Source organism: Sparus aurata, chromosome 24 (assembly GCF_900880675.1).
Source record: "Sparus aurata chromosome 24, fSpaAur1.1, whole genome shotgun sequence".
Classification (NCBI taxonomy): domain Eukaryota; kingdom Metazoa; phylum Chordata; class Actinopteri; order Spariformes; family Sparidae; genus Sparus; species Sparus aurata.
Window position 1 is genome coordinate 18502316 of NC_044210.1, and position 15986 is coordinate 18518301.

General features: G+C 43.1%; 1 protein-coding gene across 1 annotated transcript in view; it reads left to right on the forward strand.

Moving 5' to 3' along the window:
• The window catches only part of LOC115576522 (NACHT, LRR and PYD domains-containing protein 3-like), a gene marked incomplete at its 5' end in the record, with an annotated part of 32049 nt that continues 16063 nt past the window's right edge, over positions 1 to 15986 (forward strand). The window contains 5 exons of the mRNA XM_030409054.1: positions 1 to 75; positions 230 to 455; positions 619 to 2413; positions 2512 to 2685; positions 14421 to 14594. Of these exons, the coding sequence (XP_030264914.1) occupies positions 1 to 75; positions 230 to 455; positions 619 to 2413; positions 2512 to 2685; positions 14421 to 14594 (2444 nt within the window). The remainder of the gene's footprint in view (positions 76 to 229; positions 456 to 618; positions 2414 to 2511; positions 2686 to 14420; positions 14595 to 15986) is intronic.

The window sequence follows — 15986 nt, forward strand, 5'->3', positions numbered from 1 at the left end:
GACCAGGAGAGCTCAGAGGTTCCCAGAGGTCCGTCTGTCCAGCAGCATCAGACACACCTGGACTCCATATTTATGGTCTGTACATGAACAACAACTAGTTTTACATCCAGTCTGTTCACAATAATCTCCATGCTGCACTTTACAGACCAGTGGTGAATCTGTCCAACATGGATCTGGTGTTTGGCTCCATGATGTTAAATGTTGTCATTAACATAATATTCTGTTTCAGCTGCTGGAGGAGAACATTGTGACTTTTGTGAAGAACGAGCTGAAGAAGGTCCAGAATGTTCTGAGTTCAGATTACCCAGAATGCTCAGAGAGTGAGAGGGAGGATGAGGAGGTGTTGGACGGTGAGGATGAAGAGCAGAGGAGGAGCAGCAGAGAGGCATTTCTGAAGATCACACTTCACTTCCTGAGGAGAATGAAGCAGAAGGAGCTGGTTGCCTGTCTGCAGAGTAAGAGGATTTCTCTAAAGATTTAACATGATGGATCAATGAGACAATTTGTAATGTCTCAAAAGACAGAGGAAACGTGCTTATATGTGCAATCTTTAGGGTAAGGAAATTGTCATAATTTCTTTATGAATTGCTTAATCGTTTTTGTTATATGTCAATTTAGAACAACTTACTGCAGTTTGTCGGCGAAATCTTAAATCTAACCTGAAGAAGAAGTTCCAGTGTGTGTTTGAGGGGATCGCTAAAGCAGGAAACCCAACCCTTCTGAATCAGATCTACACAGAGCTCTACATCACAGAGGGAGGGACTGCAGAGGTCAATGATGAACATGAGGTCAGACAGATTGAAACAGCATCCAGGAAACCACACAGACCAGAAACAACAGTCAGACAAGAAGACATCTTTAAACCCTCACCTGAAAGAGACGAACCAATCAGAACAGTGATGACAAAGGGAGTGGCTGGCATCGGGAAAACAGTCTTAACACAGAAGTTCACTCTGGACTGGGCTGAAGACAAAGACAACCAGGACATACAGTTCACATTTCCATTCACTTTCAGAGAGCTGAATGTGCTGAAAGAGAAAAAGTTCAGCTTGGTGGAACTTGTTCATCACTTCTTCACCGAAACCAAAGAAATTTGCAGCTTTGAGGAGTTCCAGGTTGTGTTCATCTTTGACGGTCTGGATGAGTGTCGACTTCCTCTGGACTTCCACAACACTGAGATCCTGACTGATGTTAGAGAGTCCACCTCAGTGGATGTACTGCTGACAAACCTCATCAGGGGGAAACTGCTTCCATCTGCTCGCCTCTGGATAACCACACGACCTGCAGCAGCCAATCAGATCCCTCCTGGGTGTGTTGACATGGTGACAGAGGTCAGAGGGTTCACTGACCCACAGAAGGAGGAGTACTTCAGGAAGAGATTCAGAGATGAGGAGAAGGCCAGCAGAATCATCTCCCATGTCAAGACATCACGAAGCCTCCACATCATGTGCCACATCCCAGTCTTCTGCTGGATCACTGCTACAGTTCTGGAGGATGTGTTGAAGACCAGAGAGGGAGGAGAGCTGCCCAAGACCCTGACTGAGATGTACATCCACTTCCTGGTGGTTCAGTCCAAAGTGAAGAAGGTCAAGTATGATGGAGGAGCTGAGACAGATCCACACTGGACTCCAGAGAGCAGGAAGATGATTGAGTATCTGGGAAAACTGGCTTTTGATCAGCTGCAGAAAGGAAACCTGATCTTCTATGAATCAGACCTGACAGAGTGTGGCATCAATATCAGAGCAGCCTCAGTGTACTCAGGAGTGTTCACACAGATCTTTAAAGAGGAGAGTGGACTGTACCAGGACAAGGTGTTCTGCTTCGTCCATCTGAGTGTTCAGGAGTTTCTGGCTGCTCTTCATGTCCATCTGACGTTCATCAACTCTGGAGTTAATCTGCTGTCAGATGAAGAGCGGTCAACATCCTGGTGGTCTGACGCCTTTGGAGGAAGAACAACAAGTTTCTACCAGAGTGCTGTGGTCAAGGCCTTACAGAGTCCAAACGGACACCTGGACTTGTTCCTCCGCTTCCTCCTGGGTCTTTCACTGCAGACCAATCAGTCTCTCCTCCGAGGTCTGCAGACACAGACAGGAAGTAGCTCAAAAAACAATCAGGAAACAGTCGAGTACATGAAGAAGAAGATCAGTGAGAATCTGTCTCCAGAGAGAAGCATCAATCTGTTCTACTGTCTGAATGAACTGAACGATCGTTCTCTAGTGGAGGAGATCCAACAGTACCTGAGTTCAGGAAGTCTCTCCACAGATGAACTGTCTCCTGCTCAGTGGTCAGCTCTGGTCTTCATCTTACTGTCATCAGAAAAAGATCTGGATGTGTTTGACCTGAAGAAATACTGTGCTTCAGAGGAGGCTCTTCTGAGGCTGTTGCCAGTGGTCAAAGTCTCCAACAAAGCTCTGTAAGTGTGGAGAAGTTTCTTAAGAATGCAGTAAATGTGCTGTTATTGACCCAAATAGAAATATGATTTTCTTGTTCTGCTAATTATTCTTTATCCAGACTGAGTGGCTGTAACCTCTCAGAGAGAAGCTGTGAAGCTCTGTCCTCAGTTCTCAGCTCCCAGTCCTCTAGTCTGAGAGAGCTGGACCTGAGTAACAACAACCTGCAGGATTCAGGAGTGAAGCTACTTTCTGCTGAACTGAAGAGTCCACACTGTGTCCTTGAAACTCTCAGGTCAGGATTCATTATTTAATTAATTAATCCTGATTCACATCTCAGCAACCACTGGATGGGTTGTCATGAGGTTTGGTTCAGACATTCATGCTCCCCTCAGGATGAACTGTAAATACTTTGGTGATCCTCTGACTTTTCTTCTAGCTCCGTCATCAGTTCATCATTTTAATCTGTACAATATGTTGGTTCATGACCAAATATTTGCAAAACTAATGGCATTTACATCAGCTTCAGTTATACTCTGTTTTTGGGTTGATTAATGAATGAGTGAAAAGATGATCACTGTTATAAACATCAAACCATTGAACACAGATGTGTACTAGATTATTAAGACCCTCAGCTGATATGTGTTGTTTTGTGTGTCTGCAGGCTGTCAGACTGTCTGATCACAGAGGAAGGCTGTACTTCTCTGGCCTCAGCTCTGGACTCCAACCCCTCCCATGTGAGAGAGCTGGACCTGAGTAACAACAACCTGCAGGATTCAGGAGTGAAGCGACTTTCTACTGAACTGAAGAGTCCACACTGTGTCCTTAAAACTCTCAGGTCAGGATTCATTACTTTATTTCAATATTTCATGTAACTGTACAATTGGAGCAGGTCTAAACCAGACAGGGCAAAAAAATAAATGAAAAATATATATCATATGTCAGAAGATGCCTTTTCTGCGTCAAGGCTTATCAAGGCCGCACTTACTGTATATTCACATGTAAATGTAGTTAGAATGCATAAAAATCTGGCAAAATTAAATTAATAATCATGCTTACCAGGACTGTCACACCTAGCATCACCACACAATTCTTCTGTCTTCCCTGAGGCACATAGATGTGTGAGACGCTCCATGATGTTGTCCTGTTTGCTTCTGTAAGTTCACTGTGTGACAGAAACAAGGTACACTGTCTGGATTCTGTAGTGCTTCACTTGGAATTGCAATATTAACTAGTCCGGCCCAGTCTTTTATATCAGTGTATGTAGCTCCAGTAAATAACAAGGCTGCACACATCAGGAGGATGGTTCGTCCCATCTCCCTCTGGTCACGACACGATTGCCAGTGTCCTCAATGTGCATTCAGGCATGTCCAGTGGATTCTAATTTGGCCAGCTTGTGTTACGACCCTCTTCTCCTCTATGGCTACACCAGTTACATCTCTTCAAAGCTAAGGCTCATTTCGTGGACAGATGAGTTTGCTGCTGATTGCTGTAGGTCGTCCTGTAGAATGCATCAAAGGATATATGTGTTGAAATTATGAAAAGAATAAAGTATTCACTCAAGAATATAATATCAACATCGCCACTAAAGGCAACAGTGTATCAGGCAAAAACAAACAACTAATCTGAGTGAGAAGTCCACTGGCTGCACTAGGGACAGTCGAATGCAACACCGATGTTGTACTACTGCCCTGCAAATTAGAAAAAAAACATGCACTGTGTGACAAGTAACCATGTTGGTGGCCCTGCTAGGTATGTTCCAGACAATGATGGCTTTGTGTGTGGCCTCACTGTTGTCTGTGCTGGACGTGTCAGGGAGAGGGCAAGGGCAGATTGCAGACCAGAGCTTTGTGACCTTTGTGTATAATCAATCTTCTTTGGGCTGGACTGTGGCACTCCAGCCAATTAAGCGTCTTCCAAGTTGATTGCTGTCTCAGAACCACTTGTCTAGATTGTGGGAAAAAATATAATCAAAACACTGATTTTCATCAAGTGATTCTCTTACTTTGACCATATTGACATACAGAAAACATTTTTGAAACTACTTTGCACCAAAAACTTTATGTCTAAGTAGTGCTAGTAGAGGCATTAGTAGTAGCACTAGTGCTCAACCAATTTCACAACATGCTGAGCTTTGTGTGATCAAAATTACATCAATACTGTCCTTTTTGGCATCAAGGGAATCTTGGACAGTCGTCCCACTTTGTTGGGCTCAGCATGAGCAAGAGTAAGCATAGCCTTACCCCACCCCCCGCTCATTTCAACATGATTCCTATTGTAACACGTACAGGTTAGGCTACCTGAGCAACTCACAAGACCCCGCTCCTATCAACTTACTAACTGACATAGTAGTAAAGGCAGACTTTTCAAATGTCCAATTTCATTCCATGTACATATCCTTGCAATAACTTTACGACTTCGTGATTCAAAGACTAGCAAACACACAAAGTTTAATTATGCACCCATCCCCCATCCCATCTAGAAGCTGTCGTCACTAACATTTCGGTAGAATATAACCAAAAGTGCATTACCTCCACTCTTTCTGCAGCCACTTGTACAGCTCTTGGAATAGCATTTATCCTCAAAAACGCTTTCTTTGATTTCCTGAGTGTTGGAGTCATCTTGAAGTCGTCATGGTCAAAATGGTCACTACAACCTCAGTAGTCCTTCTCTCTTAGCGTCTCGATCAGCGTGTTGATGTCGACTTGCAAAACAATTAACCACTGATTCAGGATATCCCTACTGCTCCTGAACGGCAGTCTGTGAAAAGTTTCAGGAATATTACTTTTCATCTTCTTTCCACATCCAGGAAAAGCACAAAAACAAACCATCTTGATTTACGCTGTGACAACTTCGGTGTCTCCGCTCGGTCTTCTTCGCTGTTGTGCTGTGTTTGTGTCTCTCAGGTCACCGGTAGCATACTGGCTTCCAGCAACAACTATCCACGCGACATGTCACGTGACTTTTCCGGCTGCTGATTGTAGTATTGCTTGTAATATGAGGCTCCCTTTTCAACATGGAAGTCAATGTTGCTTTTCGCTTACGACAAAACAATGAATTATCCGTGCATTCATATGGAACAAAGCTTGAGGAGCATCCCACCATTACTCTGCTTCCTGATGGTCGCACTCGGGATCTACACTTTTTGCCTGCCATAAGGGCCGCGCGCCGGAGATGCAGCAACTAACGTGAGTAGTTCAAAAACCTTCTTTTTCATACACTTTGCGTACACAAACAACGTTCTCAATGCTCGTGTTCATGAGTAGAGACCCTGGTGATGCTATGCGCAAAGTTTCATGTTATGTCGAGCCTTCTTAGTGTTCTAAAAATAGCGATTTTGACGCTAGCCTGTCATGCCCCTAGCTCTCCCGTTCGTAATTAACGTGCCCAAAACCGAAACTACGATGAATCTTAAAACTGCTTCTTTCGTCGCAATTATGCTTTTACCCGAAGGTTTGACTCATATTCAATCCCAAATAAAGCCTCGGTTGAATTTTGACGAGAGTTTCACTTTAAGCAGCGGTTATTAAAAACATGATCAACAAAGGAGTCCACTGTGGTGCTTGGTGAGCTGGAGGTAGAAGAGCGGGTCCCACAGTACGACGTCTTGGTATAGTGTCCAGTCGCCCGGTCACCTCCGAATACACATACAAAGAATGCTGTTAATATTCTGTTTTTGCGTCTGGCGAAAACCCCTGAAGCAATAATTAAAAAATCACAATGTGCATGCAACAAATGAAAATATATAAAACATGAAATAAATCAAAACCATACAGCGTGCTATTCATACCGCTATTCAGTCAAGACAGTTAAGATGAGGGGTGTGGGATAAAAACGGTACTTAGCTCGAAGGAGGGGTGAAGCTCACTTCTACCCCTCCACATTTCCCACGGTGCGTCTCCCCTGTACCTATGGTCGACCAACGCCGTCTGTGGACTGCTCCGCAGCTCCACTCGCTCTAGTCTCCGCCTCTGCTACCGTTGCACACCGTGTGTCGCGCTGCCATGCTTTGCTCCGCTGCTCTCGTCTCTGCCGTTGCACGCCGTGTGTCGTGCCGCCATGCTTTGCTCCGCTGCTCTCTCGTCTCCGCCGTAGGCTGACCGTCGTCCCTCCTGAATGCTGCTCCCTTTCACCTGTGTCCGCCCCGCCTTCTCTGCTGCTCGACCAGTCGCACACCTGCAACCTCCTGTTCCCTTCTGGGGCAGCACTCCATGGCAACAAACCCTGTGGAAGCAAATTCAAACAGCGCCCCCCCTTCACTGGTCCCACCACCAGACGCAGCCACCCTGTGACATAATTCCCTCCAGGTATCAACTGAACCAAATTCTTTAAATGTTTTCTTAATTACTTTAGTGACATGATTGGTACTTTTATTCTTGTTTGTTGTGTCAAACTTACTATTCATCACTTTATTAAAGTCTCCGCCACATATCAACATTCCATCCATTTCTAAAATTATTTGTCTAGCAAGGTTTTAAAGAATAGCTTTCCACTGTTGGGTGGAGCATATACGTTAACTAGGGCTTGGCGATTATGCTAAAAATAATAATCATGATTATTTTGATTGATATTGAAATCACGATTAATACACACGATTATTCACTGAGTCAATGGAGGACCGAGTTGCGGTGGCTGTGGCTGAAGTTGGCGCTCTTGCACTTTTTTGGGTCTTTTGCTCCTTCAATACTTTGTCATAGACCACTTTATGGTTAAATTCATTTGTCGTGTTGCCCTGGGGTGCAGACACGACGGTGTGACAAACTTTGCAAACAATCTCCTTCTGCTCCACGTCCGACGATTTGAAGCCAAAATGTCTCCAAATGACCGAAGTTGTCCTACCTTTCTTTTCAACTAAAGGCTCAGGCTGCTTTTCTGCCATGTTGTCAATCGCTCGTTCCACAATTGATCCACACACTCACTGCTGCAGCTGCAGGCGACACAGGTGCGTTCACTGTGCTTTTACAGCGCAGTAATTTGCATACACGACTCGTGGCGGCACGTTCATCGTTTTTCTTCGATTACAGTGTTTTCATGATCGTGAGAAGCCAAAATCGAAATCGCGATCAAAATTCGATAAATCGCCCAGCCCTAACGTTAACCAATGTCACCATTTCGTATTCCAGTTTTCCTCTCACAAGGATATATCTCTCCTCCTTATCACTGATTTCTTTGATACACTCAAATTTCACAGAGTTGGGAATAAGAATCAGATCACACCTCTTCTACACCCATGGCGAAATGAACTATAAAATGATATTGTGTAACCAAACTTCTTGAAATTCTCGCTTTTCCTGTTTAGACATGTGGGTTTCCTGTAGGTATATAATCTGTGATTCATCCCTCCGTAGTTTAGTCATTACCCTCTGGCATTTCACAGGATTGTTCAGACCGTTGACATTCAACGACAGTATCTTGGTATTATATTCTAACATTATTGTTTGTGAACTTGTGTGGCAGTCCAACTCTAAACATAAAAAACACAATACAACTATAACTATGGAACAACAATAACAGTGTGACTTCCAAAAGAAGGGATGTGTTTAGACATCCCTCAAGGTCCCTGTTGGTGGGAGGAGGGTAAAGTGCCTAATTTCTGAGGGGGCCCTCCCTAGTTGTGAGAAAATACCCACTGTTACTAGAATTGTCCAACATTTGGTACTTGTGTAAACTACATACCTCCAATCGGTTTCATAAACTTTATAACATAAGTCATGAGTCTTTTATCTTATGTGGCCCAGGGTTAGATCACTCAAAAATTAATATTCATTCGAGTAAGTAAATAATAACACCTTATTCACCTTATTCATTTCAGTTCTCTCACTCGGTACCTCGTCTTAACTCTGTCAGCTTCTCTCTTGCACGCTGAGCTGCGCTCCCTGAAGCGATGGTGCGTTTCCATGGCAAGGCAAGGCAAGGCAAGTTTATTTGTATAGCACAATTCAGACACAAGGCAACTCAAAGTGCTTTACAGGCACACACAAATTACATTAAAAGACAAACATTTCATTTAAAAGACATAAAAATTGCATTATAAAAAAAAAAAAAAAAAAAAAAACTCAGAGTAATAATGCAGTTCAAAGACTTGCATTGCTTCAGTTAAAAGCAGTGGCAAAAAGAAATGTTTTAAGTCTTGATTTAAAAGAGGTGAGTGTTGGAGCAGACCTGCAATTTTCAGGGAGTTTGTTCCAAATATGTGGCGCATAGTAACTGAAAGCTGCTTCTCCATGTTTACTTCTGATTCTGGGGACTGAAAGCAGACCGGTACCTGACGATCTCAGAGGTCTGGATGGTTCATAACGCTGCAGCAGATCAGAAATGTATTTTGGCCCGAAACCATTCAATGCTTTATAAACCAACAACAGGACTTTGAAATCTATTCTTTGATAGACAGGAAGCCAGTGTAAAGATCTAAGAACTGGAGTGATGTGATCTACTTTTTTGGTTCTTGTTAGGACTCGAGCAGCAGCGTTCTGAATCAGCTGCAGCTGTCTGATGGAGTTTTTAGGGAGTCCTGTAAGGACACCATTACAGTAGTCGAGTCTGCTGAAGATAAATGCGTGAACAAGTTTCTCCAAATCCTGCCGAGACATAAGCCCTCTTATCCTGGATATATTCTTAAGGTGATAGTAGGCTGACTTTGTAACTGTCTTAATATGGCTGCTGAAATTCATGTCTGAGTCCACAGTCACACCAAGGTTTCTGACTTGGTCTGTAGTTTTCAACATTACAGACTGAAGCTGAGCAGAGACTTTAAGTCGTTCTTCCTTGGATCCAAAAACAATTATTTCAGTCTTATCTTTGTTTAACTGAAGAAAACTCTGACACATCCAATCATTGATTTGTTCAATGCATCTACTCAGGGTATGTATGGGATTATAGTCCCCTGGTGATATGGTTATGTAAATTTGTGTGTCATCTGCATAACTATGGTAGCAAATTTCATTGTTTTCCATTATTTGAGCTAGAGGGAGCATGTAAATGTTGAATAGTAGAGGCCCCAGAATGGAGCCCTGGGGTACTCCGCTTGTCATTTTCATCCGTTCAGATGTGTAGTCACCAATAGACACAAAGTAATCTCTCTCATTTAGATAAGATTTAAACCACTTTAGTGTTGTACCAGAGAGTCCAACCCAGTTTTCCAGTCGGTCCAGTAGTATATTATGGTCGACTGTGTCAAACGCAGCACTGAGATCCAGTAATACTAAGACTGAGATTTTTCCGCTGTCTGTGTTTGAATGAATGTCGTTGAAGACCTTAACGAGGGCCGTCTCAGTGCTGTGATGTGGTCGAAATCCTGATTGGAAAGCATCAAAACAGCCATTTGTTATTAAGTAATTGTTCAGCTGTTGAAAGACAGCTTTTTCAATTATTTTACTTAAAATTGGGAGGTTTGAAATGGGCCTATAGTTATTCATTACTAATGTGTCTAGAGTTCTCTTCTTCAGGAGTGGTTTAATGACTGCTGTCTTAATGGCTTGGGGGAAGACACCTGAGAGAAGAGATGTGTTAACAATCTGTAGCAGGTCTGGAATCATGCAGTCTGAAACTTTTTTGAAGAACCCTGCTGGTAAAATATCCAGGCTGCAGGAGGAAGACTTCAAATGCTGTATAATGTCTTGAAGGTTTTTGTCATTAATTGGATCAAATTGTGTCAGGGTATTAGAGTTGGGTTTAGGTGGACAAAACGACAACACACCTCCAGTACCTGGTAGAGTGGCACTGACCGCTTGTCTAATGTTCTGAATTTTGGCAGTGAAGAATGATGCAAATTCATTACAGGCCCTGGTAGACAGATGTTCAGCTGCTACTGGCACAGGAGGGTTTGTTAACCTGTCGACAGTAGCAAACAAGGCACGAGCATTATTTTTGTTCTTGGTGATAATGTCTGAGAAGAAGGACTGCCTTGACTTTTTTAATTCTAAATTAAAAATGTAAAGTCTCTCTTTATAAATGTCAAAATGAACCTGGAGATTTGTTTTTCGCCACCTGCGCTCAGCTTTTCGACATTCCCTTTTTTCCATCTTGACAAGCGTGGCGTTTCTCCAAGGAGATTTTTTCTTACCAGAGACCACCTTCACTTTAGTGGGTGCAATGGCATTCATGACATTTGTAATTTTGGAATTGAAATGAAGTACAAGGTCATTGACAGAGAACCTAGAGAGGGGTGGTGTGGAAGAGAAATCATCAATGAATATGTCACCAGTGTTTTCAGTGATGTATCGCTTTGAGACAACCTGAGTTTGAACATTTGTGTGCACTGATATATCACTCTCAAAGAAAACACAGTAATGGTCGGAGAGAGCGACATCAGATACCAGAACCTTAGAAATGTTCAGACCCTTTGAGATAACTAAGTCCAGGATGTGGCCCCTGTTGTGTGTGGGTTGTGTCACATGCTGAGTGAGTCCAAAGTTATCAAGGACACAGCACAGTTCTTTAGTCCATCTGTCCTCAGGCTTGTCGACATGGATGTTAAAGTCACCAACAATTAACACACAATCAAAGTCAGTGCAGATAAGAGATAGTAACTCAACAAGGTCATCAAAGAAATATGTGCAGTATTTAGGTGGCCTGTAGATGTTTAGAAAAATAGCTCGAGAAGATGAGTTTACCTGAAGAGCAACATATTCAAAAGAAGTAAAACTTCCATAAAACATCTGCTTGCATTTGAGTAACTCATTAAACAAAATACTAACACCTCCTCCTTTTTTATGCATTCTAGTTTCACTTATGAAAGAGAAATTTGGAGGACTGGATTCAATGTGAACAGCTGCACTGTTATCCTGGTCTAACCAAGTTTCAGTTAAAAACATAAAAGTAAGATTGTGTTTGATGATAAAGTCATGTATTAAAAAAGATTTTCCTGCTAGAGATCTGATGTTTAATAGAGCTACAGTTACAGTATCAAAACCAACTGTGCAGTTTTTTGCGACAGTTAGTGGCTGACGAGGAATGGGAGCTAAATTGAATGGATTGGCAGATTTAGTCCTGCATTTCCTGTTTCTCAACAAATTCACAATTTTTCTATTACCTGTAATCACAGGAATTGAGGAGGCAGCCTGAACTCCAGGGGGCCCTGGCTTTTCTCGGGGGAAAACAGTAGTGATATCAACTTCATAGCCCGGACCCGGCACATATCAGTAAGCGTTAATTGTACTGTCAGCATGGACAGGATGTACTTCGCTGTTTTCAGACTGTAGAGGCCAAAGATTATTCAGAGGGGGCGGAGGGGCACGATGACGTTTTGGCGATGGTGGTTTCAAGCGTGGCAGATTTGGGCGGGGTGTGAGTCTGAGTCCAACATTGACCAGCTTTTTCATCTCATCCGTGAAATCGAGGAGGGGGGAAGAGGGGGAGAGGCTGAGGCTGAGGCTGGCTGGAGAGGGCGGAGAGTTGGTTGGGGTTGGTGGAGAGTGGATGTTCCCTCTTGTTGCGACTGGGGGGGACTCCTCCTTGCGGAGCGAAGATGGCAGCAAGGACTCCTCCTCCTGGCACAGCTGACTTGTCTGTTCGAAGCTTATCTCAGGCACAAGTATTTCTCCTTCCAAGGGCTGTCTTATCAGTTGTTTTAGTTTGTTTTGCCTGGTGTCCTTGAAGGGAGGAACTGGTGTGTGGTGCACAGAGTAGAATATGTTGGAGGTTAACAACCTTACTCCTGACTTGTTAAGGCAGAATCCATCTGCCTTAAAGAGGTGTCTGCGTTCCCAGAAAATGTTAAAATTGTCAATAAAGTTCACCGATTGAGCGGCACATGTAGCTTTGAGCCATCTGTTCAACATCAACAACCTGCTGAATCTCTCATCACCTCTACGGACAGTTGGTAGAGGGCCACTGACAAACACCACAGTATCGAGAGATCTGACTTTGTTCTACAGATCAGTGAAGTCTTGTTTCAATACCTCAGATTGTTGTTTCACAACATCACAGGCCCCTGTGTGTAAGATGAGAGATTTCACTGTTGGATGTTCAGCGACAATGTCCAGAATTTTTTCTGAGACGTCAGAGACCATATCGTTGGTAAAACAGAGTACTTTGGTGTTCTTCTTGCTGCAAAAGCTGTTTACCTCCTTCACAGCAACATCACCCACAATCAGTGTTTGTGGTCCAGTCATTAGCTCTTTCTGTGGTCTTTTACTTTTGAATTTGGTCTCATAACTCTCCTTGTTCATTGACGGAGAGCTTGCACGGTCTTGATAAAGTGGAGCAAATCTGTTCTCCAGTTGTATTTTTGTTATTTGGGTAGGTTTGCTCTTACTTTTTGTTTTCACCGTTGTCCACGGTTGTTTCCGCTTTGGTACGGGCGTTGAGGAGGCACTCTTTTCAGAGGAAAGTGCAGGCCAACCAGTTGCATCACAGATCTCAGGACGCTGGGCTCTGCCTGTTACTCGTTCTCCCAAAAATGATTTAACTTTAGGCTTTGCTCCAAGAGTATTCCAGCAGGGATGATTGTTCCTGGGCTTTTTATCCAGTCCCCTGAACTCCTGTTTTGTCGAGTCATTGTCGGGGCTAATTAGCCGTGTGTTAGCAGGCTCATGTCTGCTGTTTTGATTCCATGGGAGAGTAGTTTCGTTCCCAGATAGTCCATTCACTTCCACATTTACTTCTATCCGGTGGATCTCCATGGTGTCAGTCGCGTAGTCGTAAAAGTAAAGTCGTTTGCCGTTCATCTCAATCTTCTGTTGCCAAGCTTTCCTGAGAATCAGTTCTTTGACATGAAACTGTAAAAAGTTTACCATTATTGATCTCGGGGATGAGGGAGCAGCTGGCTTTGGGATCAGTGCCCTGTGCGCCCTCTGGATCTGGAGCTCCACTCCGTCTGGTAGGGTAAGGTGACTTTTAAACAGTTCTTTTACGAACTCAATGACCGAACTCGCCTCTTTTTCCTCTGGCACTCAGTAGATCCTGATATTATTTCTTCTTGAACGGCTCTCCAAATCGACAATTTTGTCTCGCATCTCCATGTTCTGCTTAACCACCATCAACAGCATGTCTTTCATCTCTAGGCTGGCTGACTCCAGGTCGGCTATCCGGGTTTGTGCCTTCGCAATGTTGGCGTTTTGGACCTGTAGCTCTTGAAAAACTTCCTCTTTTAACTCTGCAAGGTCGTCTTTCACAGCTTTCTTAATTTCGTTTTTAAATTCGCCCAAGTCCCGTCTCATATCTTGTTTGAAGTCCTTTAACTCTTTAGTGAGTGATGTCAGGCCTTCAAGCAGAGCATTTTGGTGGGTGTTAGCTGCTGTGTTAGCTTCACCTGTCGAAGTTTCTCCATGGTCGCCGTATTCCCAGTGTTCGGCAGACTTGGTTACCTCTGTGATTTCTTGTGCTTTATTCATCTTCTTGTCAATCTGTCTCCTTTGCATTTTCCCTCCTCTCATACTTAATTTGAAACGTTTTCAAAGCTACTTATATTGATAGGAGGTACTTTTCTCTGACCGACTAGTGGGAGCTCACTGCTACACGTCCATCTCGCTGTAGCTTCGCACCGGAAGTCCTTATTTCATTATTTCATGTAACAGTACAGTTGGAGCATCTCTAAACCAGACAAGGTTAAAAAAATTAATTGAAAAAATATATTTCATATGTCAGAAGATCACCAAAATAATTACATCTCATCCTGATGGAAGCATGAATGCATTTCATATACAATGTGGGTCCGTCAGTCTATTCTGCACTTTGGTCCCGGTTTACTAATCTCAACAACCACTGGATGGAAAGTCATGAGGTTTGGTTCAGACATTCATGCTCCCCTCAGGATGAACTGTCATTACTTTGGTGATCCTCTGACTTTTGTTCAAGCTTCATCGTCAGGTCATTATTTTAATCTGTACAATATGTCAGTTCATGACCAAATATTTGCAAAACTAATGGCATTTCCATCAGCTTCAGGTATACTCTGCATTACTGCTAATGAATTAATTAGTGAAAAAGAAAAAGATGAATTTAATAAACGTTAAACTCTTGAACACAGATGTGCACTGAGTCATCAAGACCCTCAGCTGATGTGTGTTGTGTTGTTTTGTGTGTCTGCAGGCTGTCAGGCTGTCTGATCACAGAGGAAGGCTGTACTTCTCTGGCCTCAGCTCTGGACTTCAACCCCTCCCATCTGAGAGAGCTGGACCTGAGTAACAACAACCTGCAGGATTCAGGAGTGAAGCAACTTTCTGCTGAACTGAAGAGTCCACACTGTGTCCTTCAAACTCTCAGGTCAGGATTCATTATTTTATTTCATTATTTCATGTAACTGTACAATTGGAGCAGGTCTAATAGTCTAGGACCTGGGTCAGATTTGTGGGCACTTCATTTGGGAGAGAATTTCTCAACTGTTCTAGACTAATATGACCCTAAGGAATAACATGGGAACTGTGCGAAATTCGCTATCCGGGACGAAACCCCCTAAAATGGCCACGCCTTTTTTGTCCAACAGGTGAATGGGGCATGAATGGGGCATGAATGGGGCAAAAATTTTAACTTATAGATATCACCACGAAACTTCACATGTTGATCACTGACATCAATACAAACATCTTTTGTATTGGAAGTCTTCATGGATTTTATGTTTTAATATGCAAATAGGCCATTATCTGATTAAACGTGTGCTAATTTGCATAACTTTCAGAACAGATATGTCAAAATTGGATAAAGCCAGGTTCAACATTCTATCTGCATTTTGTCGATATTAATCACATATTTTAAATAGGTAATTTTGGATATTAATACTACTCGAAGAAAGAAAACAAACATTTGAATAATATATACATTTTATTATTTCAATTACACAAAGTTTGATAGATGTAGCTAGATGGATGCTCCCCTTCTTGTCTGTTTTTCACCCCTTTCTTCTTGTCACTCCTGGTCTGCAATAAGTCACTGTTCATTCGGTGTGATGGGATTTTTACAAGAATTCCCTCCCTTGCACTTGCAGTACTTGCAGCAGTGTATCCCTGCTACCCGGCAGGGACAGCTATTCTTGTGTGCACACTTGCCACATTTGCAAGGATCTGCCAGGCCCTCAGGTTTGGAGATCACCATCTCAGGCACCAAGATACCACCACTTCTTTTAAAATCATACATCTCAGGGTTCATGATCAAGGTGGCATCTCTAAATGGGGCTTGAACCCATAGCTGTACTTGATAGTAACTCCTCTGAATGTGTTTTTTTGCATTAGCTGAGGTACATGGGGCTTTCTCCAAATCCATTTTCAAGGAATTATTCTCAAATTCACTTAGTCGCTGGTCATCAAAGGTCTCCAGGTTGGTGGATGGTTTGAGACACTTCACCAAGAATGTTTCTGCCATCTGAATCGTGCTCTCAGTTAGCTGTGGACTGGCGAAATGACTGATCAGAATGGAATTTTCCTGTCTGCGGACAGCATTCATGGCTGCAAGTTTGGTAGATATCTTGCTGGTTGTGTCACACCTAGTCAGGGCGTGGAGTGCTGGGAGACACTTTGAGAGCTCAGCTCCTACAGCTTTGCAGATGTTATAGAGAGGTAATATTGACCTCTTCACTCCTGAGTTGCGAACCAGCCAGAAATCTTGGAGACCAAGATGTCTCCAGTTGTCTGCAATGTGGTACAACAGACACACAAAGACATC